Source organism: Camarhynchus parvulus, chromosome 14 (assembly GCF_901933205.1).
Source record: "Camarhynchus parvulus chromosome 14, STF_HiC, whole genome shotgun sequence".
Taxonomy (NCBI): Eukaryota; Metazoa; Chordata; class Aves; order Passeriformes; family Thraupidae; genus Camarhynchus; species Camarhynchus parvulus.
In genome coordinates, this window is record NC_044584.1 from 4,902,601 (window position 1) to 4,927,002 (window position 24,402).

A 24,402-nucleotide genomic window follows, 5' to 3' on the forward strand; every position below is an offset into this window, starting at 1 on the left:
AAAACCCTCGCCTGTGCCTGAGGCCGGTTTTTCATGGGATAACCAAGTCATGCAAGCATCCCACATGCAAATCCACCCTGCTTCCACCCACCCTTGCAGCAAAACCTCCAAGGGCCCAGCTGCTCTTGGATTGTCCCCATCCAAAGTGCCTCTACCTGCGGACCACATGTTCAGACACACTGATGCTGCGGGATCGGAAGGCATCAACTGCAGAGGGTTCTTTCAGCTCTTTCACTGGAGGAGAGTTATTCAAGCCTTGCTTTGCATTTTTGGCTAGTCTTAAACTACTATGTGGAGAAGCACCAAGCCCCAAAAGAGGTCACAGAAGGGAGGAAACCATTGTAGGGATGTAGGTTGAAAGGTCACAGTCACAGGGTCAATATTGGGGGATCCCGGAGGGTGATGGAAAATAAAACAAACGCCAAAGAAAAAAAAAAAAGGGAAACAAAAATTAAAACATACAAACAAGCAGAGCTGAAAGCTTTAAAAAGACAAACCACATTTTGAAAACAAGATTTTAAATGTGCTACAAAACAAATGAAATTAGTACAAGTTAAAAGAAAAAAACTGGTTGAAATGAGAGTTGGAATACTGGGCTGTTCAGCAAAGGCAAGGGCACCTGAGGGCTCCCTGGCACAAATTCCTCAAGGCTGAGGAGTTTCGTACACTTCAACCCCCTCTTGTGTTGCCCCAACTCACCATGACTCGACACCTGAGGGCTTCCACAGATCCTAAAATGCTTTACCTGGACTAGGTCACAGCAGTTTTTAATAAGAGACAGGGATCACAACACCCAACTCTGTCCCCACTAAGCCTGGCCCAAAGCTGAGCCTTCCCCCAAGTCACAACACACCCAGGGCCTCCCAGAGGTGTCCCTTAGCCCAGCTCGAGGCCCTGGGGACACTGAGCCCCTGTTCCAGACCCTGCCACACTGCAGAGCCAGCAAACAGCCCTGGGGATGCTCCTGTGCCACCCCAGCTGCCTCAGCCCGGGCTCCAGGGAACCCCCTGGGCTCTGCGCTGGCACTGAAAGGAAATTACTGTGCACACTGGCAAGTGCCAGGAACACGTGGGAGATGACAGCAATTAAGATCCAAGAGGCACTTTAATTAGTCACTGAGATGCACGCCAGGCTCGGGGCTAATTTGGGCAGAACAGTTGGTCCAGCAGCTCCCATCCCCAGGGATAAAATGCAGGCACTAATTTAACCCTTCTGGCTCTTTCTAAACACAATTTGTGTGCCATCCTCATCTCAGTGAGCTCTTACATCTCAGATTGCCACCTGCAGGGATCAGAATTTCTTTGTCCTCCTCCCAACAACCTCTCCCAGATCACTTTAGGCCACAACTGCTGCAGAGAGCACAGGCTCATGCTCAGGGATCATCCCCTACACCAACATCAGGACACCCAGCAGCCCTGGGAACTGCTGGGATCCTTATCCCTTGGAACACCCAGCACCTCAGCTACGGCAGGGAAACATTCTTTGGGCTTCAGGACTGAAAACCAAGCCCAGAAGCTTCTCAGGCAAGGAAACTGGAATCTGCTCCAGGCCTTTCCTCTGTGCCCTGGCCAGAATCCAAGCTCAGCCAGGCCCAGAGGCAGTGGCATCCTGCTATTCCAGTGCTTTGGGCACTGCCTGAGTACAGCCACACTCCTCAGCAGAGATTTCTGTGGAAAGTGATCCAGCAAAAGCCTTTAGAGACAGTAGTATTCCAACCTGGTAGAATTTAACAGGTTTTTTAGGGGGAAAAAAGAAAAAAAAAAGATTAGTTGGAATTCTAATTGGAGAGATGAGTGTCACTTCTCTTCCAAGTTTCTGGATGAAAGAGGAGGAGATGGGAGAGATGAAACACAACACAAGGCTTACAGCTGCAGCAGTAGGGCAGGGGTGGTGTTTCTGCATTGCAAGACTCTGCTGCAGCCTTGCAGGTGAAGTAGAGGCACTTTCCCCAGGGCTCAGATGCCACCATGTGCTCACTGCTCACAACACTGAAGCAAGTTAAGTGAACCAGTTTAGGTAATCCCTGCAGGTAAAAGGACGTTGGAGAAACCCTAAATGCCTTCCAAGGAATATCTTCCTCCCCTGGCAAATGTTACTTTGAATGATTGCTGGCAAGAAAGTCTCTGACTTCTGAAGGCTTTGCTTAAAACTGTCATGATGGCTTCAAAATTCAAAAAATAAAAAAGGGATTGGACAGAAAGCAGCTGTGTGCCAGCCAGTGCACTGACCTGGCTGGGAACACCATGGAAAAACACAGTACTGGCTCTCTAATTTATCCAGGTCGTTGATCACAACCATTTCTCTGGCAATCATCTGAAAATGACTCGTTAGGGATCACTCATCAAAAGGAGTTCACACAATCCACATGAACGTGGGATTCTGTTATCTCTGGTATCACCCTCTTCTCTCATCTCTGGTAACACTGCACTGACACACCCCAACCTGACACAAGTGTTGATTTCCAGAAGTGAGCACAGGCCTGCAGGACAGGCAGTGCTGCCTCAGCTGCCCCACCAGGCTGCCAGCCTGGCTGGATCCCAGCCTCTCACCAGCCCCACTTGTCTTTGACCTAAAGAGGTTTACTTTGCTTGCTTACTGCACTGCCAGATGGGGATCAGTACCCAGCCTCCCTCAGGGACACGCAGGGCAGGGCGTGAGCACCAGAGCAGGGACACCAAACCTGCTGGGGTCCAAGAGAATTTACCTCTTTGGCCTCTCATTGAGGCTGGTGCTGCGAGCCCTGAAGCTGTCCTTCTCTGGGGTGTCATCGAAGGACAGGAGCACGTTGGAGCGCAGGCCCTGCGTGGGGACAAGAGGTGACAACGTGAACAACGTGCGGCTCAAAATCTGCAACTCAAAATCTGCAGCTCAAAATCTGCAGCTCAAAATCTGCAGCTCAAAATCTGCAACTCAAAATCTGCAGCTCAAAATCTGCAGCTCAAAGCACGAGAGCTCACAGAGCTGCCAGGAAAACCAGAATTCTGGTGGCTTCAAACAGAACATTCAAAGATGTCAGCTCCGTTTGGATCAGTGAGGTCCCCTGAGCGCTGCTGGGCTGAGCAGTGCCATTACCTTGGTGATGTAGGGGACAAAGTCCTTGCGGAAGGGCAGGCGGCAGCGGATGAACCACATGGCGATCACGTGGTGGGCCAGGCAAACGATGTACTGGTTAAACCTGCAGCAGCAGAGACATCCCAGCTCAGTGTGCACTGCTCAGCCTGGCACACTGAACTGCTCCTTCACCTCCTTAAAGTGTGAAGAAAAAAAACCAAAAAACTCAAAAATTCTGTTCAAGAGAAACGGGTTTTTGTCCAAGGTGATGATGTCCCAGAATTGTATCGTGGAATTACAGAATGGTTTGGGTGGGAAGGGATCTTAGACTTCACACAGTTCCATCTTCCACTATCCCAGGTTGCTCCAAGCCCTGTCCAGCCTGACCTTGGACATTTCCAGGGACCCAGGGGCAGACACAGCTTCTCTGGGCACCCTGTGCCAGGGCCTCCCCACCCTCACAGGGCAGACATACCCCTTCTTCAGGAAAAGCCTGGTGACACCAGAATGAGCAACATCCTATGAATAACCTTGAGCCAAAAACTACAAGAAAAGGCTTTCCAAGCTCTGAATTTCACAGATGAGAGAAGCACATTGCTGTGGCCTTACTTGGAGGGGTTGGTGTAGGGCAGGGAGATGGCGAAGACGCTGGCGTACTGCTCTGCCGCAAAGTTCCGGTACAGGTGAGGCAGCCTGGCCAGAGCTGCAAGAGTCCAACAGCAGAACCAGCACAGGTGAGCCCTCAACACAACCCTTCAATATCCTCACTCAGTTTAATTTCTAAATTTTTGTTTTTTTCTGAATGATCAGTGACATGGAAGTTAAAATCATGTCATGCAAGGAGAGGAAAGCAGCTCGTATTTCCATATAGCTGCACGACACAGAGCGTGTTTTTCTCTTCAGAGCAAGAGCTTCATACAGAAAACTTGTAACAAATGAGGAGATCCAACATTTATAACCTGAGCAGGGGCATCACAGTGCATTCCATATGACCAACACCATCAAACCCCCCCATTCCACACAAAACCCACAACTACAGAAACCGAAAAGAAAAACATCACGACTTACTTGAGAGAAATTCCAGCAGAGGGATTGCCATGTTGGCCGTGGCAGAAATGTGGGTGAGTTTGACAATTAGGACGGGCAGTGCCTTGATGATGATGTCGGGCATCTCCACGCTGCAGACTGACAGTGCCACCACGCACTGGTTGGCACAGCGGTAGATGAGCCCGTGCTCCAGGCAGTACACGATCTCTCGCTGGCAGAGCAGGGAAACACTCAGCACACCAAAGAACACCCTGACACCACCCCCTGACTCTTGGCAGCACCCCAGAACACCCTGCAAGGTACCCCTGCTGCAAGGAACCCCTGCTGCAAGGCTGGGTGACGCAGCTGAGTGCTAACACTGAGCTTTAAATAACGCTGCAGATATCCCAGGCCACACTCTTACCAGGGAACTCAAATCAAGTAGGTAGTTGAGACTTTAAGTTCCTGATTCAACAGAAATTTTGTGTTTATAAGAGGGTAGAATTACTCAGTGACCTGTGAGGGGGGAGAGGTGAGGAGTGAACCCACAGTTAATCCTACATGGAGTCACCAAAGTGTTTTTTCACCAACAGCAAAGGGCAGTGTTACCTTGCACTCCTGTCTCCTAACCAGCTCCCAGGCTAAACCATGCCCTACAGGCTCCCATGTCCCCACACCTGCTTGGCTTTGTCCAGGTAGTTGTGGTAAGATATCAGCGCTGTCAGCACGGGGACCACAGCCAGGTGCAGATCCGTGCGGGAAAAGCCTTCGGGGGTCCCGTGGAGCCTGTCCGTGGTCTTCTTGTCTGTGAGCTGACACATCACACAGCCAGTCAGGGCACCTCTCACTAAAACACCCTCTGAAAGGCAGCAGAAGGCACTGCCCACAGCTCCCCAAGACCTGTATATACATATATCCATATACTCGCATTAAAACACACAATTAATGCCTATTCTGTACCTAGAACAACCTTCACAAAAGAGAGGGTGAGTGAGGATTGACAACAAGCCTGCTAATCTTTAACATACTAGTCCGAAGACAAAAAAAAAATCACTCAAAAATCCCCTCCAAGCAATTCCCAAGCAAGCCAAGGAGCTGGGGACCGTGCTTCAGCGGCATTACCATGTAGCTCAGTGCAGAGGCCAGCTGGTCTATGTTGCAAGGAGAAGTTAAAAATAGCACTTTATAGCGGAGAGACTCGGGTAATTTGTTGAGAACCAACTTCAGCACCTTCCAGTCTGTCTCCTGCAAAGACAGAAAATGTTAAGCTTGAAAATTTTTGCATGATTTCACTCGAGTTTGGAAGATCAATCAATTTGCAGACAATGTGTCATTTCCTAGGCAGATGTAGGTCTTGTCGTGGTTGATACAGAAAAAGAAGTCACAAGTTTCTTCCTGTCTGTCACCCAGCTCTAGGTGCAATATTGGCACCACAAACTGGAAAAGACATTATATTGAGATCTGACAGCCAGAATCCAATTCTCCTAAGCACCAGCACCAATTAACTCCCAGAGCAAGCCAAGCCCTCAGCACAGAACTGTGTCCAATGCCACCCTCAGGAACAATTCCTATTTACAGTTTATTGCTGATGAAGCATTCACAAATTCTCAAAACACCTCACAAACTTGCAGTGGGAGAGGTTTTAATTCCAAATGCCCTTTCAGAAGCAGGATGGCCTCTTGGATCTTGTTTAACAAGCACAGCTTTTGCCCTTGCCTGCTCTGAAGCAGTGCAGTGAAAGCTGTGCTCGTTTCCTCAAGAGCTGGACTGCTGCTCCCACTGGTGGCTGTGAAGCTGCACAGTCACACCCACATTTTGAGCAGGAGGAGCAGAAATTGCTTTTCAGGTTTTATTTAAGATCTCTGGGCTGGAATTTGACAGGCAGCTGATGCCAGGAGGGGACAGAAGGATGCCAGGAGTGGACAGAAGGATGCCAGGATGGGACACAAGGATGCCAGGAGGGTACATACCTGCTTCAAACACTGCAGGAGGACCCCAAAGACCATGGAGTAGGGCAGGTGTCCCACCCGGACAGTGCTACCCTGGGAAGGCACACTGGGGCTGCCTGAAGGTGGGGACAGGGTGCCAGGGGGCTTTTTCTCAGAAGCCCTTTTCTCTGCCTCTCTGCAACACAGAAAGGGAGAAAAAATACATGTCATTTTTACAGCTTATTCGTGTGACCTACAGAACCACCCTGTTTGGGAGCCAGGTTAAAGACCGAACAATATAATCTGCATTTTCAATTTTAAAAAGCACAGGATTGCCCAGCAGACACACTGCATCAGCCAATTTGATCAATGAAGGATTTTTCTATCTAATTTAGAAAGATATCTTTTGGGGTATGTTACACAACTTTAGACAAGATATAAAATTAAAACTAGCCAGATTTGTACAAATGAATCAAATTCAGTGTGGAACTGGTTTGAGGCAAAAAATTGCACGTTTTTGGGGGAAGCTTTGTGAGCAGGAGCTTAAATTTCATGTCTGAGATTGAGAGCTCTGCAGGTAAGTGATTTGTAAGAACAGCTCACCAATGCCTTACTGGTTCAGACAATCCTAGGCTGTAACTACAGAGTGGTCTAGGATGTGGAAGATTTAGAAAAACTGCAGATTGTTACTGATGGAACATTATGCTGAGCATACAATTTAGTTGGGAAACACAATTTAGTTTGAAAAACAGCTTTTTAAAAATAAAAAATAAATTAAGAAGTGTCCAAGGCCAGGCTGGGCATGGCTTGGAGCAGCTTGGGACAGTGGAAGGTGTCCCTGCCATGGCAGGGGAGGCACTGGATGGGCTCTAGGATCTCTTCCAACCCAAACCATTCTGTGATTCTTTTGCTTAACACAATGGGAAACCTACACAAAGTCACAGAGGCAGTAGGGGCTGAACCTCACTGCTCCATCCTTGTTGGCAAGGCCCAGGCGGTGCAGGGAGTCAGCTCGGAGCATCAGCAGGAAATCAAACACCTGCAACAGGGAACACACTGGAGTCACTCAATCCCCGAGCCACCACAATACTCTCCCACCCCAATATGATATTTTTCCAGGTTGCAGAAGGATTTTTAAGAGATGCCACAGCTTGTTCTGCAGGAGGCATCACTGCCGGCATCACACCACATTTACACACCCGTGTGAGCCAAGGAACATTACATTCTACTTCTTGCAAGCCCCAGAGCACCCAGTCCCCACCTTTACCCAGGAGCCCCAGAGGGCTGTGCAGCTCTGGGGGCACAGGGGCTGCTCCTACCTGCAGCCTGATGCTGCTGGCCACGGGCAGGCTGTAGCAGTACTTGTAGTGGCGCTGCACGTGCTGGATCAGCATCTCGTACACGCGCGTGGCATGGCTGGAGGGCAAACTGTACAGCTTGGTCTGCAGGCACAGAAACACAGAAACACAGGCCTGTCACACGCCTGGGCTGCACTGCCACTTCCAGCAGAAACGCAGCAAAAGCTTCATCCTCACTGTAACATGACCAGGTGGCTCTGGAAGGAACCTCTGCAAAGATCCAGAGCTGCTCTGGAGAACAGCCTGCTCTTCAGCACAGCCCAGGAAATCCTGCCCAAACACAACAGATCTACTAAATCTATTCAAGGTTGTCAGCTCCTCCTTCCTGCTAATTTATGGCCACATCCTCCCCCCACACAGGAAAATGTGCTCACCTGGGTTGTGCAATGGGAGTTAAGAACACAGAACACTTAGCAAACAGTCCCAGAGTGCTCAAAATCAAAGGACTGACCAAAACAAGACTTAAAATATTAAATAGTTAAAAGTCAGAATATTTATTAGTGGGAGAAGAGTTATCTAAAAAGCCAAGCCCAGCAGAAGAGTATTATGAAAAACTTGTGTTTAATGCTCTGCAGCGTTTACCTGAAGAATTATCAGGAGCCCAAGAACTGCTGTCTTGACATCCTCCAGAGAAGCTGAATATGACAGAAGGTCCCTCTCTTCCAGCTCAGAAGGAGATGACAGAGAATGTGCAGCCACCTTTGAAAGAGAAAAGCAACACGTGGTTTAAACCTGCAGCACATCCTTCCTCTGTTTCCATGCTGGAAGCCTCAGAGCCTCAGGAAGTCCTCCCTGCTAGGAAAGCTGCCAGCCCTGGAGGTTTAATTCACCTTCTCGATGATATCCAGCAGGCTGTTGAAGTGGTGAGTGTTGCAGCCTTCAGCCAGGTCCACCAGCAGCTGAGTGGCCAATTTTCGGACCTGATGGTCTTTGTCCTCTGGGATGTGAGCCAGCTGGGAGATCACCACCAGGTTTATCAGCTCTTCCTGCAAGAGGACAGACCCTCCTAAGCTCTCAGATCTTCAGCACGTTAGAGAAAGAATTGCAAACAAAAGAACTCAGCTATTTGGGTCCCAGGCTTGTTCCTCCACTGCTTCATTCCTTCACCTCCTCTTCCATCCCACAGGTATTTCTGTCTGCCAGCCCTCCAGATATTTGTGACTTTTATTGAACTTTTCAGCGCTTTGGGTTTTGTCTGTCCCAGAGATCTGACAGCCCAGGCTCAAACAGACAAGAGATCTCTAGGCCTTGGTTTTTTGAGAGAGAGAGGAAACACCAACAGCTTCATGTTTTCACAAATCTTGAAGGAACCCATCTCTGCCCCTTCCTGCCCTCTGACACTTTAGGAGATCCTAAAGTGAGATCCACATCCAGAGGAGATCAAGGTATCCCCGGATATCCCCAACTTCTCTCTCACAGAGTTTCCATCTTGGACAGCAATTCAACTGCAAGCACCAAGACCAGTCACTGCTCAATATGTCCAGTCCCCATCTTTTACAAAGCTTTTAAATCAGCTTTGAACCTCTGACATCGACTGTCAATTCTTCCAAAACAACATAGACATGGATTTAACAGCCTTAAAACAGGGAAGCCAAGACACAACCAGGTTTGCCCTCAAAACCCTGCAGCTCCCACTGCAAGTTGCCCATTCCTGTATCCAGCTAAGGACAAACAATGGCAAATCCCCCCACAAGCATCCCAAAGAAACAGCTCTGTGTGGGATTTAGAGCTCAGGGCTGTGGCTTCTCCATGGGCAGAGGGGACTTGAAATCCCCAGGAAAAAGTGCCCCACCAAAGGCTTTCCCACCCACCTGAGACCTCACCCACCTCATAGAACTGTCTGTTGATGCTCAGCACAAAGGACAGCACATCCAGAACCTTAATCCTAACAGCACTACGGCTCTCGTTCCTAAAACAGGAAAAGCAAATCCAAAATGAATAAAATAAAGAGTTGTTGGTATTTAGGGAACGGGGAAAAGTAAAACTAAAGGAAAATAAGAAACTTTTTCAGAGTTGGAACAGTAACTGTGAGAGATCAGCTGAGCCCTCAGTTAATGTCTCTAGACCTGAAATCAGATTCAAGAACAATTGCAAATTCAAATCCCAGTTCAGCTTTTACTCCTTCTGCAGACCTGTAATTGCACTTTCCCATTTCCAATCCAAACTAGGAAGCACATGTTAGAAGAAAAGTGCTCTGGTGAGCAAATTTAAAAGCAAACACATGGCACTGAGGAAGAGCTGCTCTTTGGCAGCATTTCACCGAGGAGACAGAAGTTTGTTAGTGCTCTGTGTTGATGTTTCAGAGCACAGAATCCCTTAGGGAGCACCAATTCAAAACCAGATAACTGGAATGCTGGATAACCATATGCAATCCTAATGCTCAACAGGAAAATCTTGTTTGGTGTCAGAACTACAAAGTGCTGTGGAGTGGAACACAACTGCCTAAGCTAATTGGAATAGTATTGAATGGAATGAAAGAGAAGGAGAAAAAAGCAGCATAAAGAACTCAGTGGAAAGATTTTCTTCTCTTAAATAAGTACGTTCATGTGCTCTGCCCTGGGACTACCACACTTCTCAGCAGCCACTTACTAACTTAGGACTTCAGAACATTAGAACTTCAGAAAACAAAATTATCTAACATGACAAGGTGGCAAGAAACACTTGAAAGTGCCTCTTGAAAGTAAGAAGTTCCCAAAGTTATGATTTCCTACCTGAAGAATCTCTCCATTAGGAGCTGCAGGTTGTGGATCCAGCCATCTTTGGCAGGGTGGATGGACTGAGCTCTGTACGTTATCAGGTTTAACACAGAAGATTCCTCCATGGAAAGACCAAGAAATGTTTTTAGTGCATAAGCAAACATAACAAATCCATTCCCCCAGCCCCTCCATGGGAATAAGGCTCATGGAAGTCCTTGCTGGGGTTTTCTGACCATTTCCTATTTTAGGACTCTCAAATTTCAGCTGTGACAGAACAGACCCAAAAGAAGGACAACAATAAAGCCTTACTGGTCTCTGATCAGCACATCTTTCCACCAGCTCAAAAAATCTCTCTTCAGAGCCATGAAAATCATTCTGGTCACAGAGCTCTTCTACTGTGGTCAGAAGATCATGTACAATGGACTTCAGTTCTTGGCTCTCCAGAACCTGAAAAGAGACAAAACCATTCCTGGAAGAGTTCCACCTTGCCAAAAAGTGCTAATTTTAAATACAAACAGAAACTCAGAGAACCACAGCAGTGAGAATTGGGCTAAGCCTTTCTCAGCTCCCCTTTCCCCACGGTGCACAAACAGATCCATTTGCAGAAGGATTTATGGCAAAGCCTTGGGCCTGAAAGCACACCCAGGCAGGCCCAGCACGCACCTGCAGCTGCTGCAGCAGTCTCTCCATGATGTCCAAGAGGATATCCCAGGTGACAGCCTGCAGCCCCTTGCCATATTTCTTGATCAGGCGTGTGATGGACAGAACGATCTCGTAGGACACGACTGCGTTGGGACAGGTCATGGCCTGCAAACCAAAGCCCTTCAGTCAGCGAGCAGGTGGGGAGCAGAGCCCTCAAACCCTCTGCACTCAAATGCAACAAGCCTTATTAATTAGGGAATCGGCCTGGAGGCCTGAGATAAATCCATTTGGGTCCCTGCACACAAAGCACACAGCACAGAGCCACCTTCTCAAAGCAGTTCTGCTCTCCTGCGAGCAGCTGTGCCTTAGCTGGCAGACACAGCCCCATCCTACAGGCAGACAAGGGGATTAAAGCCAGTAATTCCTGCTTGAGGCACTCAGATGAGGAAATTTTGAGAGCTCTGGGGCTGGCCCTGGAGACACCCTCCCTCACTTTCTGTACCACCCACTGGGAAGAGTGAAAGTTGATGCTTTTTATTTTCTTTTTTAAGGTAAAGTACCCACAACGTAGGTATTTGCTAGAAAGGATTCAGACTTTGCTTTTCTGGCTAAAGATGTGCGAGGAGGAGGCCTCAGCTACAGACACAAATCCTCTTGTTTTACTTGTTTTACTGCTTCATCTTGCTTCAGCCTACACCAAATTTCTCCCTCTCGTCCCTCAGGCCCACAAAGATCCCTTTGGTGTGGGGCCACATTTTTGGTTTAAATTTGTCCAAGTAATCAAAAAGTTCCCCCATCATCCCATCCTACCTTGAGGAATGAAGGCAGCACTGAAGTGGGGGAGTTCCTGAGGGAATTGAGGCGATGAGCCCCCCACAGAGCCATCCCAACAAAGAACACAGCTCCTCTCAGCAGGGCTGCATCTGCCATGTAGGATCTAAGGACGGGGGGAAGGAAGATTCAGACCATGCCACAATTATTTCAGCATACAAAGTCAATAGCAATATGCACTGTCCCAACAGGAATTCCCAGCTGTTACACATCAGGGCCCTGCACAGCAATGGACAAACATGAAAAGCAGCAAATCGTTCACCACAACTTTAAACAGAGGGAAATTAAATTCAGAAATGCCCTAAACGAGCACTTCAGCAGCATAACTAGAAAGGGAAATTATTTCTAAGCACCAGAACCTTCAGCTTGTCCTACTGAGGTTGGTGACTCCCCATCTGTCTCACTGGGCCCTTCCTGAGTCCCTTGGATTTGCTGGATGCTGCTCCCTTACCTGTCTTCCATGATCCTGCACATGTTGTAGATGGCACTGTGTCCCAGGTGGGTTCCCAGGAGGTTGCGCATGAGCTGAAACGCAGAGAGAACACCTCAATCCCCAGCTGTTAAACACTCAGGACCTACACATGGATTTAGCTGGCCATGCTTCTGAGTAAATGTGTCCTGCCTTTCCCAGGGCAGGACAGGAGCTGTCACAGCAGCAGAAACCAGGGGAGAATCCCACGGACATGACACGACTTGCACTAATGAGAAGCTGATCCCTCAGTACTTCAACAAGTTTTAATTTTAATTACTCTTCAAACCAAGCTGAAACTGGTGGCAGATGTGCCCAGGTAAGTGTGACACTTCATCCAGGAGTGAATTCACGAAAGCAAGCAGGGTTTCTGACCTTCCAGCAGGGCTCACAGAGCTCCTTCACGTTGATGGTGCGGCACAGGGTGATGATGAACACGGGCAGGTTCTCCGAGGGCAGGCAGTTGTAACAAACAACTGCATCCAGGACTTGCAAGGAAATCTTTGGGAAAGACAAAAGTGAATCAGCCAGGTCAAATCCACACCTGGCACACCCAGGAAATCTTCTGGAAGTCAAAAGGGATGAAGATATTTTGGGGTTTTTTTCCTTTTAAAAAGTATTGTCGATTCGTTTATCAAATTAATGCTCCGTTTGCTTTGGAATAAATTATTGGTGTATGAGATTTGTTGGATTACAAATAACACTATACTGCATCAGCTCTCTTGAAAGATGAGAATAAACTCAGAGTCTGACGATCTGATTTTGTTTGTAAAAGTTACAAAGAACTTCAAAGAGTTCTGCAGTACTAAAAGAACCTCAGATCACTGACCTCTATGTCCATAGACGATGAAGTCTGAATGCACAAGAGGCAGATCTTGCTGTTAAGAAAGAACATTTAATTAGAATTGTTTGCTCCACATGATTTTAGGCAAATTACAAAGAGCCAGAGCAGTCAGGTTAATTGCCATGCTATTTAACTCCTCACTGCCCTTCCTGGGGCAATGTTGGTGACAGCCCAAGGGACACTGAGCTCTGCAATCTCTTTTATAAAGTCAAAGAGAGACTTAAATGCAGCTCAGGTAATGCAACAGCACAGACCCTTGTGAGACTAAGCAATGCAAACAGGCCCACCCCATGGAATGGGAATGGGAGAAGCACACTGAGTTAAACTAAAACAGATTGAACATCACAAGAACTGAAAATCAAATATTTGTTAGAAATCACCTAGGATAAAACAGATCCAGATGGGGACAAAAAATATCCCAGTTGTCTGTGTATTGATCTGCAGCTTTCTCTCTGTAATTTACCAGGAATAAGAAGGTAGGGGTTAAAAAACCCAACTTACTGGACCATGTCAGCTACGTAGTCTTCCAGGTAGCAGCTATTGAATTTCACCAGGTTCACCAGAACCAGGAGGAACTCAGACGTCAGCCCAACATCCATCCACTGCAGCACAAAATCCGCTAAAAAAGGGAAAAAACCCTGTTACCTTCTACCCAGGAATGACACTACTACTTTTTCTGTTATCACTGGGTGTCTCTGCCTGGATTTCTTGCCCCCAGACTGAAGAGGGGACACTGCTCACCCAGCTCCTCCTCCAAGTAGGTGATGTAGCGCCCGTTCTCCGTCAGAGCCTTGAACACTTCCAGCCGCTCGTGCACATCTTCATTGGAGGGATAATCCTTAATAACCTTAAAAAAGTGGGCTCTGAGGATCCCCAGCCTCTCACCCTTGAAATGAAAAAAGGGAAGGGGTTAAAGCCTGGACATTAGCAAGGTACACCTCAGTAATCTTCGTGCTTTAAATTAGCTTTTTGTTGAATCGATGCCTACTCCCTTCATAAGCACCCACCCCTGCTTTCTCAGAACGCTGAGAATGACAACTTTGGGCTGATTCAGCCCCATGTTTGTGCAACACGTTGGGAAATCTGAAGAATTCCTTGTGTGCTGAACTTGGCCAGGCTAGAAGTGCCTCACACAGAACCCCCTGCATACCTGAAACATCAAAACCAGCTGCAAACTGGGACTAGAAGGTCTGGGCAAAGACCACATAAAATCTGCTGAATTATGCTGAACTTACCCAAAGTATTTCCTCTTTCTCAAGAGCGTTACCCCAAACCAAACCAGCTCTCTATGAGCTGTATGAAAAGTTTTGCTACGGGGTCAAACCAAGACTTAAAACCAAAACGCTTCCTTTTCTCATTTACGAGACACAACCAAAATTACAAATATGAACATTTGCAGAGAAGAGCTCCCTGGTGCTTTTCCCATTTCCCCCTGCACAAAGCCCAGTTTAGGTCAGTGTCCCCTGCCCCGTGGGGTTGCTGTCACCTGTCCCTGGACGATGGACTTGAGCAGGTGGAGCACGGCGTGCCTGGCCTCGGCGGGACGCTCGGGCTGCAGCATGTCAGCCACCACCTTCCACACAGCCTCCACGGCGTGCTGGGGGCAGAACAAACACAAAACCGTGGCAAAAGCATGAGGCAGGAGAGCTCAGCTCCCCCAGGAGCTCCAGCCAGCAGGGCACAATGAATGATGGCAATTCATGACCAAGATCCAGGGGTTCCATGTGCGGGGTTCTCTGCTCTGAGGGACACTCACCCACCTGGTCACACACTCAGAGCAACCCCAGGAGACCCCAAATCCAGCCCTACACCCAGGAACTGCAATTCCTCATTCCACACTCACTGCAAGTGGGAATATTTGTGCAGAAGCCTTCACCCAGCTACAAGATGAGTTCAAAACCAGTTGGGGGATATTTATTAACAAGCCAGGAGATAAGGAAACCTCTCTAAACATCATCTCCCATGAGCTGTCCTGAGTATCCCCAGCATCCTCCTTCCAGGATGGTCCAGGAAGCCCAACAGCTCCATCCCCTCTGCTGCAGAGCTGGAAGGGGATCATCCATTCTAAAAAAGCTTTCTAAACAACAGGAGTCCCTTATGATAGTCTGAGAGCTGCTGCTTACATTTCCATCCTTCCAAAACTCCCTGAACACTTTGGAACTCACCTCTTCAATTTTTTTGGTTTTTGCCACTTCACAAATTTGACTGATTGCTCGTATCCTGTTACTCAGTCCACACTCTATGCTCAGTTCCTGGAAAGAAATGGAGAAATAAGCTAACAGTTTATCTTACCAGAAACACTTATCCATTTCTCCAAGGGGAGAAGGAATTCTGGTCTCCTTCTCCCTTTTTCTTGCATTTTCCTCCTCATGTGCCAACTATTCTGCTTACAGACTTGTGGTACCAATTACTGGAATCAATTATTTTATTTTTCATTTCCACAGAACCATAAGGTTTTTATAAAACAGAAACAGTTCCCAGCTTGTGGAAACTGCCACCACAGAAACTTCATCAAGCTCAGACCATAAAAAATCGAGAGGACAGGGAAATAGCCTGTAACCCAACACAACAAATATCTCCAAAGTATTCAAAGAGTGAGTAACTCAAATGCTGGAGCTGCAAAGTAGGTGAGTTCTACATCCAGCTCACTAGAGAATGAGATGAGGAGAGGGAATGATGGAGAGGAACTGAGTGCCAAAAACCCAGGAAAGGAGCAAGGATCCCCTCAGCTGAGGTACCCCAGGCACTACCCCCACCTTCACCCCACTCAGTTCTCACACCTTGAGTATTTCTGCAGTGATGATAAACTCTGTCTGCTTGCCCTCCGACGACTTGGAGCTTCCCCGGGATGTTCCCAGCCCCAGGAGGTTCCTGAACTTCTCCTTCAGGCCGGAATCCTTGCTCTGAGGCTTTGCCATTGCTGCCCAGCGCTGAGGCCCTGCAAATAAGAACAGAGCTCTGGTAAGGGAGGCCCAAGGGGGATATTTCAGCAGGAAAACCCCAATAACAGCATCACACCAGGCTTTTCCAAAGAGCTTGGGTGCTTGAGCCTTTTCAAACATGGGAGAAGCCCAACACTGGGGAAACACAAGGAGCTCGTGCTGCTCCTGCCTTCAGCACCTGCATCCCCCATGGAACACGGGGCCTTTGGGATACCCTTTCCTGGGAGCCCTGAATGCCCAGCCCAGCACATAGGCTGATTTCTGCATCATGCCCATGTGCACACACTTTTTGGAGGGTGTGTGCTGGACACTTGCTCCCAAAGCAAAGGCCAAGCACACTGTGCTGTGCTGTCGATGTGGAAGTGAGGAAGGACTCACAAATCTGAGTGCTGGAACATCCAAGTGCTGCCATGGCAAGGAAAAGATGGGGCAAGAACAGGGATGGCATTACAACAACAACTGCAGAAACTGCCTCCCCCTGCCCGACCCACTGTCCCTTGGGGAGCCTGGCCCTGGGCACACGACCCTGCACAACCCCAGAGCCCCATGGACATCCCACGGCCTTCCACAGCCTGGCACAGCAATCCCTGGTGGTCGTGGGGATGCACCACACAGCCTGTCCCTGTATCCTGGGGGACATGGCATGGGCTCCTGCCCAGTGTCACCAGGGGACATGGCATGGGCTCCTGCCCAATGTTAGCAGAAGACACACCATGGACCCCAGCCCACCATCCCCGGGGACACACGCAGCCCCCAGCCCTCTGACCCCAGGGACACTCGGAGTGCACCGCCCTGGGGACCCCCACAGCCCTAACCCACCCCGGGCAATGGCACACTGACCCCCGAATAAGCCCGGACACGTCACATCCCACCCCAAATCCGAACACGCCATATCCCACCCCAAATCCGAACACGCCACATCCCACCCCAAGCCAGGACATGCCATAAGTGCTTAGGGAGACACAACGGGGGTCACACCCCAGATCCCAATAAACACAACGGGGTCACACCGCAGACCCCGAACACAACGGGGATCACACTCCACACCCCAAACACAACGGGGGTCACACCCAGACCCCAATAAACACATTGGGAGTCACACCCCAGTCCCCAACAAACACATCGGGGGTCACAGCCCGGTCCCCCGGACACACAGCGGGGACACAGCGCGGCCCCGGAGCGCGGTTCCCTCCCGGTGCCGGGTCCCCGGTCACTCACCCCGAGCCCGGCCCGGCCCGGCCCGGTCCCGCCGCCCCGGCCCGCTCCGCTCGGGGCCCGGTGCCTGGTGCCGGCCCCGCCCGCGCTCGCCCCGCCCGTTCCGGCGGCCCCGGTGCGCCCCGGGCCCGGTAGTTCGCGGGGCCGCCATGAGCGCGGCCCGGCCCGGGCTGCGGCGGCTGCGCTCGGCCGGGGGCGGCGGGGGTACGGGCAGGGGATGGGGTGCGGATAGGGGATGGGGTACGGGATAGGGGACGGGGTGCGGGACAGGGGATGGGGTACGGGACAGGGGATCGGGGTACGGGACAGGGGATCTGGGTACGGGACAGGGGATCTGGGTACGGGCAGGGGATCGGGGTACGGGCAGGGGATGGGGTACGGGCAGGGGATGGGGTACGGGCAGGGGATGGGGTACGGGACAGGGGATGGGGTGCGGATAGGGGATGGGGGTACGGGATAGGGGACGGGGTGCGGGACAGGGGATGGGGTACGGGACAGGGGATCGGGGTACGGGACAGGGGATCTGGGTACGGGACAGGGGATCTGGGTACGGGCAGGGGATGGGGTACGGGCAGGATGGGGTACGGGACAGGGGATCGGGGTAGAAGACTGGGGATGGGGTACGGGCAGGATGGGGTACGGGATAGGGGAATTGGGGGTTAGGGCAGGGGATGGGGGTAGGGAGAGGGAATGGGGTACGGGACTGGGAATGGGGTGCGGGACAGGAGATCAGGGTACAGGTCAGAGGATGAGGATGCAGGACAGGGGATGGAGAGTATGAAAAAGAGATCACGGCTTCCCGGGGTATGGGAAGAAGGGATTGGGGACACGGGGTGTGCGGGAGATGGGGAATCGCTGGTACAGGAAGGGGGGATCGGGGCTGTGCTGGGTACAGGGACCGGCTTGGGCTGCACCAGGCCCCGGCATGGCTGGGGGCAGGGGCTGGGTGTCCTTGTCATGTCCCCCTCGGAGCGAGGGATGAGGATGTCCTGGGCTGGGGATGCACGTCCAGCAGCCTCACCTGTGTTTGGGACACGTGTCCCCATTCTGTGACGTGTGACCCCACTGCTGTCACCTGTTGCCACTTGTCTCACAGGTCCTCCCACCCTCCCTCGCCCCTGCTGGCTCTGCTTGGGGCCAGGGGATGTTCAGTGCTTGGGCTGGGACTAAGGGCAGGGAACTCGCCCTGCTCAGGGTTCCCTGGGTGGATGGTGGCACATGGGGCTCTCACCGAGCTCTGTGAAGGCAGCTTTCCTGAAGCCTGGGATCTCTCTGCCATCCCGTGCAGGGAGCCAGCTCCAGGGCTCACCCGCGGTGCCGAGGCAGAGCAGGAGGAGGAAGAGCGTGGCCATTGCCTATGAAGCGGGGCAGGGCGATGGGGCCGAGCCGCGCTGGGAGCCGCCGCGCTGGCGGGAGCAGCTGCAGCGCATCCGCCAGATGAGGAGCGGCAGGGATGCTCCCGTGGATGAGATGGGAGTGCACAGGTGCTACGACACCAGCGCACCTCCAGAGGTAACGGCATTCCCACGGGTAACAGCATTCCCACAGGGGCAACATTCCCACAGGGAGCAGCATCCACGGGGAGCAACATCTACGGGTAACAGCATTCCCACAGGGAACAGCATTCCCACAGGGGCAGCATTCCCACAGGGGACAGCATCCACAGGGAACAGCATCCACGGGGAGCAGCATTCCCGCAGGGGCAACATTCCCACAGGGAGCAGCATCCACGGGGAGCAGCATTCCCACAGGGGACAGCATTCCCAAGCGGACAGCATCCACGGGGAGCAGCATTCCCATAGGGGCAGCATTCCCACAGGGGCAGCATTCCCATGGGATACAGCATCTACGGGTAACAGCATTCCCATGGGGAGCAGCATTGCCACAGGGATCAGCATCCACGGGTAACCTCATTCCCACAGGGAGCAGCATTCCCACAGGGGCAGCATTCCCACAGGGAGCAGCATCCACGGGGAGCAGCATTCCCACAGGGAGCAGCATTCCCACAGGGAACAGCATCCATGGGTAACAGCATCCTGCTGCCAGCTCTGGCACATGCAGGAAAACCCATCCTCCCTCATCCTCCTGCTGCCCCTGGATCTGTCCCACTTGGGATGTTTCCAGGACAGAAACTGGATCAGGACTCTGGGCTGGGATTGGTCCCAGGGGATGTGATGGATGTGAGGGGCAGTGCTGCTTTATGGAGCAGGCTGGCAGGGCGTGAAGCCATGTTCCTTTTTTCCTTAAAAATCTCTGTAGGAGTCCAGGGAAAGTATCCAGCCAGGTGGCTGTGGAATGCAGAGGAATGTGTGGGGCAGGCTTGGAGGAGCAGTGGGAGCCACTGGAGTGGGAATGTGGGGATCTCAGAATCCCAGAATTGACAGGGTTGGAGGTGGCTTTGGAGAGCAGCTAATCCAACCCCATGGGCTTGGAGCAGCAGGAGCCTCTGGAGTGGGAATGTGGGGATCATCCAGAGGAGCAGTGGGACGTGCTGGGCTCTGAGGGAGGGCTCTGGAGGACACAGCTGGACAGCCTTGGCGGAGGGAATGCTGTCCTTGCTGCTCCCTGGGGAGAAGGATGAGCTGTGACCCCGGAGCCAGGGAGCATCACACGCTCTCAGCCACGTGGGCTGGCAGCTGTGGGACCACATGGAAATAGCTTCTCTTCCCTGGGGAAGCTGCGTTGGTGCTTCCAAGAAAAAGTGGATGTTGTAACCCTCAGCTCCTCACACCATTTCTTTGTACCCTGAGATTTTCCTGCTTCCACGCACGCAGGGATTTTTCCTGGTGCACCTGGTTTTGTAAACTTTGCAGGAGAGCTGGAGGGAGGATTGTGTCCCATGTTAGCCCAGATCATTTTGGGTTAATTGCATCATCCTCCTCACTCTGGTGGGATGGAATCACATCTGGGAAGAAAGAATTGGGAAATAGGAGGTGATGGCCTGGCTAAACCCTGTGTGGCAGCAGCAGAGGAATTCCTGGGATTTGTCCTCCTTCTCCCAGTCTGTCATCCCAGTTGTTCACATTTGGTTCCCTGAGGAGCTCACTGGAGCCAGACACCAGTTCCTACTGAAGCCTGGTGGGAAAGGATTGGGATTTTCAAAAGCTGCTTAGAGCAGACATTGCATGAAAAACCATTGGCTGTGCCTTTGCATCCTGTGGCTCTCCTGGGAATGCCATCCCCAGGAAAAGCTTTGTCCAGCCCTTTGTGGCTCAGCACTGGTGTCTTAGGAGTGAGATCCTAGCAGACAGAGCTGCTCCCTGCCCTCTCACAGGAACTGACAGCTGAGCTTGAAGGTGTTTCTTTTCTCCCTTTATTGTGTGGTGGAATTAGAAGGTTACGGATTATTCCCGTTGGTTATGGATTATTCCTGTTGCAGCCTACCAGTCTCTTGGAGGCGGATAGGGCTGAAGGGTGGGAGCACACCCTGCCCTGAGGGTGGTGCAGAGCTGCTGGATCCCCCCAGGGTGTGTCAGTGTCCCCTGTGTGCCCAGGTGATGCGCTACCAGGTGCTGCTGGCCCTGATGCTGTCCAGCCAGACCAAGGACCAGGTGACGAGCGCGGCCATGCTGCGCCTGCGCCGGCGCGGCCTCACCGTGGACAGCGTGCTGCAGATGGACGAGGAGAGCCTGGGCCACATCATCTACCCCGTGGGCTTCTGGAGGGTCAGTGTTGTTCTGCTCTTTTAAGCTTTTCTAAGCTTTTTGATGGTTACATTCTTGTAACGAACTTTCTTACGCGTTTCATGTGAGTAACTTACTGTTTTGTGGTTTTTTTATGGAAGAAGAGAAATTTGGTGGATTGTGGGTTTGTCCACTGTCATTGGAGAGGTGGCACTTTCACCCTCCAATCCACTGTCACTTTTAGAAGTCTATAAATGTTAGAGTCAAAAACTAAAACGTCTCTTTTTGACTTGAAAAGAGCAGTGTGTCCACATCGTGTTATTTCGTGTCCTGTAGTGACAGGTGAGGACAGGATTGCCACATGGACACACAGGAACTCCTGTGCCCTCCTCTCTCCCCTGGAGTCAGGCTAGAAGCTGGATTTTACACCAGTTTTGGCACTTTGTATTGCCAGCAGGATGGGATTGTTGGCTGCAGGGCCTGGAGCGTGCAGGAGGTTGGAGCTCCCAGCTCTCAGCGTTTTGATTTCATGTAGAGGTCGAGGCTCTGTCTCCTCCACAGCTGCCATGTGTGGCCTCACCTGTAACACACACTCAGGAATGGTTGCTTTTCTGGGCTCTGTGTGTCTGTTTTCCCTGTGTTGCAGGGCAGCTTGGACTGTGTGCCTTTCCCCTTGCTTTTGCAGAACAAGGTGAAGTACATCAAGCAGACCACAGCCATCCTGAAGCAGAAGTATGGGGGGGACATCCCGAGCACTGTGGAGGAGCTGGTGCAGCTGCCAGGAGTTGGGCCCAAAATGGCCCATCTGGCCATGCACATTGCCTGGGACAGCGTGGCTGGGATAGGTAACCTGCACCGTGCTTCCCCCATCCCTCTCATAAATCCCAATCCAATCCCAGGCAGAGGGGCAGCACTGTGCTTTCCCCATCCCCCTCCTAAATCCCAATCCAATCCCAGGCAGAGGGGCAGCACTGTGCTTTCCCCATCCCTCTCCTAAATCCCAGTCCATCCCCAGGCAGAGGGGCAGCAGTGCAGCCCCAGCAGCCTGGTAACATCCCTTTGGTTCAGTATCTGGGTGGGGGAACGATGTGACCCTCAGCCACTCACTGAGGGAGCTGTAGGATGTGAGCAGCTGCTGTTCCTCCCCAAATCTGATAACAGACATTCCCAAGGGAAGTCACAGCCCTGGGGAGCTGGTGCCAGATGGGGCTGGACCATCACCTGCAGGTCCTGGCCTGGGGCCCCTGGGGACAGATGAGTGTTCCAGAAGGATGTGCTGCTGCATGGGAGAGCCCTGGGAAACGCAGGAGGAGCGAGTGGGCGGGAGCTGGATCCTGCAGCCCCTCTGGTGACCATCAGCTGGACAGGCCGTGGCCCCTGCCCTGCATCCAGCAGCCCTTGGGGTCTGTTGTTCTCTTGCTGTGGGGGAGGGAAGCCCAGAGGCAGCCAAACCAGCCAAGTGCTTTCCAAATAATTGTGTGCTCGGTTTTGATTTGGGAGGCAAGGCTCAGTCTTCCTGTTTACAGCAATTTCCTGGGTTTTGCCCAATTAGCCCCAGAGACAGGTTTATCACCACTGATCTAACAATAATACACTTTGCATGCAGAGCTTTTGAGCTCAAAGCACATTATAAACACTGCTTTAAGCCTCCCAAGCCCTCTCTGCTGGTGGGTATTATGAAATGTGTTTTCCATGCGGGCAGAGGAAGGGGCAGAGATCACAGTTTGCGTAACTCAGCTGAAACTCAGGGAGGAGGAGAACGTGCAGAGGGAACAGGGGCCAGGCCTGTGCCTGCTCCATGGAGCTGGGGAGCCTTGGGAGAGGCTGGCTCAGACTGTGTGAACCTGGGGAGAGACAGGCAGACAGACACCTACCCCAAATGCTTCTGGCTGCAGGCCTGGGAAGAAAACGTTTGTTCTTGGAGTGACCCTCCCCTGCCCTGTGCTCTGACCCAGCTGGCTGCTCCTGCTGCCCCAGGGGCAGCCTGGGGGCTGGCACAGGCACTGGGGCTCTGCTCTCTCCCCTTGCCCTGGGGCTGGCACAGACACTGGGGCTCTGCTCTCTCCCCTTGCCCTGGGGCTGGCACAGGCACTGGGGCTCTGCTCCCTCTGTCCAGCTGTGCCTGCCCCACCTGAACTCTGGCTCTCCCTCCCCAGCTGTGGACACCCACGTGCACAGGATCTCCAACAGGCTCCAGTGGGTGAGGAAGGAGACCAAGAGCCCCGAGCAGACTCGGGTGGCACTGGAGGAGTGGCTGCCCAGGTGAGCCCCTGCTGGCTGCAGGAGCCATGGCTGCACACAGCCCTGCTTGGGGCAGTTCCAGGGACTGCATTTTGGCTCCTTCCTCCTTCCAGGGCTGCAGTAGCTGCAGGTGTTTCCCCTCTGCCAGAGCCACAGCAGCAGCATCTCACCTGTGGGGTGGCTCTGTTGCTGTCAGATGGATCAGTCACCACCTGGAGCTCTTGATCCCCAATTTTTGCCTTGCCAGGTGCTTTTCCTTGCTGAGCCCAGTGGCCACAGCAGCAGCAGCAGCCCAGGGCTGGATCCTGGCCTCACTGGTGGTTGATGTTCAGTATCAAACACCAGCTGGCACAGAGGGACATCTGCACACCTGGCACGTGCCTGAGCACAGGCATTGCTCCCCCCAGCCCAGCGGGACCAGGAAAGGTTGGGAGGGCTGTTCCAGCAGGGATCTGGGAGGGCTGGCAGGGCTGGGACTCACCTCCAGGAGGAACAGGCAGAAGGGGAAAGAAAGGGATCCCATTAACACCACGGGCTGTTCTCACCCTTTCCAAGCTGCATGGCAACGGTGCTGTTTGTCCCCTCACTGCAGGGACCTCTGGAAGGAGATAAACTGGCTGCTGGTGGGCTTTGGGCAGCAGACCTGCCTGCCTGTGAACCCTCGCTGCAGCCAGTGCCTCAACCAAGACATCTGCCCTGCTGCCAAGAGACTCTGAGGGATCATCCAGCCCTGGGAGAGCCATAGAGCTGCTCGGGCTGAGCCCTGCTGAAGCTGGCACAGGGCTGGCAGTGTGACTGCAGGGGACAGGAGCCTGCTGCAGCAGCTCCAGGGAACAGCCACTGGCCATGGCTCAGCCCTGCAGAGGAAAAAGGGGCTTTGAGAGGCAGCAATCCTGCTGGGGGCTGAGCACGGCCCAGCTGTGCCGCTCTGAGTCACTGCAGAGAAAAGCTTTGTCCTCAGGGAGCTGCTGCTGCTTGTAAATACTCGTTTAATAAAGGTGGTGAGGGCTTTCTGCACCCACGAGGTTTGCTGGCATTTGTGTGACACTGGCGGAGGGGAGGAGAACGTGGGTGACCTGAGCAGGGCTGAACCATGGCAACCCTGCCAGGCTGGGACAGACAGCACAACCTGCCCTGCCCTGCCACAGAACCAGCTGTGCTGCCACCAGGACAGGAGCAGGGCCAGGGGACATCCAGGGCGGACAGCAGCAGGAATTTCTTCATGGGAAAGGTTGTTAAACACTGACAGGGGCTGCCCAGGGAGGGGGTGGTGGAGCTCCCATCCCTGGAGGTGTCCAGAGCTGGATGTGGCTCTCAGAGCTCTGGGGATGGGGAACAGGTAGGGATGGGGCACAGGTTGGACTTGATGATCCTGGAGATCTTTTCCAGCCTTGGTGATGCTGGGATCCTGAGGTGCAGCCGAGGCCTTCCCAAGCCAGGAGCAGAGGAATCACTGCCTGGATGAGCAATCTCTGGGTCCTGGGTGATGCACAGCAGGGCCAGGAGCCGAGCCAGTGCCACTCTGTGCGTGCCACA

At 52.1% G+C, this 24,402-nt stretch overlaps 2 protein-coding genes across 7 annotated transcripts in view; one reads left to right on the forward strand and one right to left on the reverse strand.

Moving 5' to 3' along the window:
* The window catches only part of TSC2 (TSC complex subunit 2), a 32,893-nt gene extending 15,834 nt beyond the window's left edge, over nucleotides 1-17,059 (reverse strand). For 2 of the 6 annotated variants that reach the window (XM_030958040.1, XM_030958038.1), the window contains exons 1-26: nucleotides 17,006-17,059; nucleotides 15,626-15,783; nucleotides 15,011-15,097; nucleotides 14,332-14,442; nucleotides 13,587-13,731; nucleotides 13,347-13,464; nucleotides 12,831-12,879; nucleotides 12,377-12,502; nucleotides 11,984-12,057; nucleotides 11,512-11,638; nucleotides 10,723-10,866; nucleotides 10,369-10,506; nucleotides 10,075-10,178; nucleotides 9,191-9,272; nucleotides 8,194-8,349; nucleotides 7,946-8,062; nucleotides 7,325-7,447; nucleotides 6,938-7,044; nucleotides 6,048-6,201; nucleotides 5,200-5,322; nucleotides 4,755-4,889; nucleotides 4,120-4,309; nucleotides 3,661-3,754; nucleotides 3,073-3,175; nucleotides 2,705-2,799; nucleotides 156-284 (exon numbers count right to left, since the gene is read on the reverse strand). In XM_030958040.1, coding sequence (XP_030813900.1) covers nucleotides 156-284; nucleotides 2,705-2,799; nucleotides 3,073-3,175; nucleotides 3,661-3,754; nucleotides 4,120-4,309; nucleotides 4,755-4,889; nucleotides 5,200-5,322; nucleotides 6,048-6,201; nucleotides 6,938-7,044; nucleotides 7,325-7,447; nucleotides 7,946-8,062; nucleotides 8,194-8,349; nucleotides 9,191-9,272; nucleotides 10,075-10,178; nucleotides 10,369-10,506; nucleotides 10,723-10,866; nucleotides 11,512-11,638; nucleotides 11,984-12,057; nucleotides 12,377-12,502; nucleotides 12,831-12,879; nucleotides 13,347-13,464; nucleotides 13,587-13,731; nucleotides 14,332-14,442; nucleotides 15,011-15,097; nucleotides 15,626-15,763 — 2,969 coding nt within the window. In that variant the 5' untranslated portion in view covers nucleotides 15,764-15,783; nucleotides 17,006-17,059. Of the gene's footprint in view, nucleotides 1-155; nucleotides 288-2,704; nucleotides 2,800-3,072; nucleotides 3,176-3,660; nucleotides 3,755-4,119; nucleotides 4,310-4,754; nucleotides 4,890-5,199; nucleotides 5,323-6,047; nucleotides 6,202-6,937; nucleotides 7,045-7,324; nucleotides 7,448-7,945; nucleotides 8,063-8,193; nucleotides 8,350-9,190; nucleotides 9,273-10,074; nucleotides 10,179-10,368; nucleotides 10,507-10,722; nucleotides 10,867-11,511; nucleotides 11,639-11,983; nucleotides 12,058-12,376; nucleotides 12,503-12,830; nucleotides 12,880-13,346; nucleotides 13,465-13,586; nucleotides 13,732-14,331; nucleotides 14,443-15,010; nucleotides 15,098-15,625; nucleotides 15,784-17,005 lie in introns of all 6 variants that reach the window. The other 4 variants (XM_030958039.1, XM_030958037.1, XM_030958042.1 and 1 more) reach the window with 2 other exon arrangements.
* Nucleotides 17,060-17,151: 92 nt separating this feature from the next.
* NTHL1 (nth like DNA glycosylase 1) lies at nucleotides 17,152-23,883 on the forward strand. Its single transcript, XM_030958191.1, has 6 exons — nucleotides 17,152-17,206; nucleotides 18,291-18,514; nucleotides 20,497-20,667; nucleotides 21,311-21,470; nucleotides 22,782-22,887; nucleotides 23,459-23,883. The coding sequence occupies exons 1-6, from the start codon at nucleotides 17,152-17,154 to the stop codon at nucleotides 23,580-23,582; spliced, it is 840 nt and encodes a 279-aa protein (XP_030814051.1). The 3' UTR covers nucleotides 23,583-23,883.
* Nucleotides 23,884-24,402: the final 519 nt, after the last annotated feature.

Bases quoted from the DNA above. Each gene is read 5' to 3' on its own strand.
- NTHL1 (XM_030958191.1), top strand. From the start codon at position 17,152: ATGAGCGCGGCCCGGCCCGGGCTGCGGCGGCTGCGCTCGGCCGGGGGC. The intron at 18,515-20,496 runs GTAACGGCATTC...CTGTGTGCCCAG, and splicing joins ACACCAGCGCACCTCCAGAG to GTGATGCGCTACCAGGTGCT. The intron at 21,471-22,781 runs GTAACCTGCACC...CTCCCTCCCCAG, and splicing joins GGACAGCGTGGCTGGGATAG to CTGTGGACACCCACGTGCAC.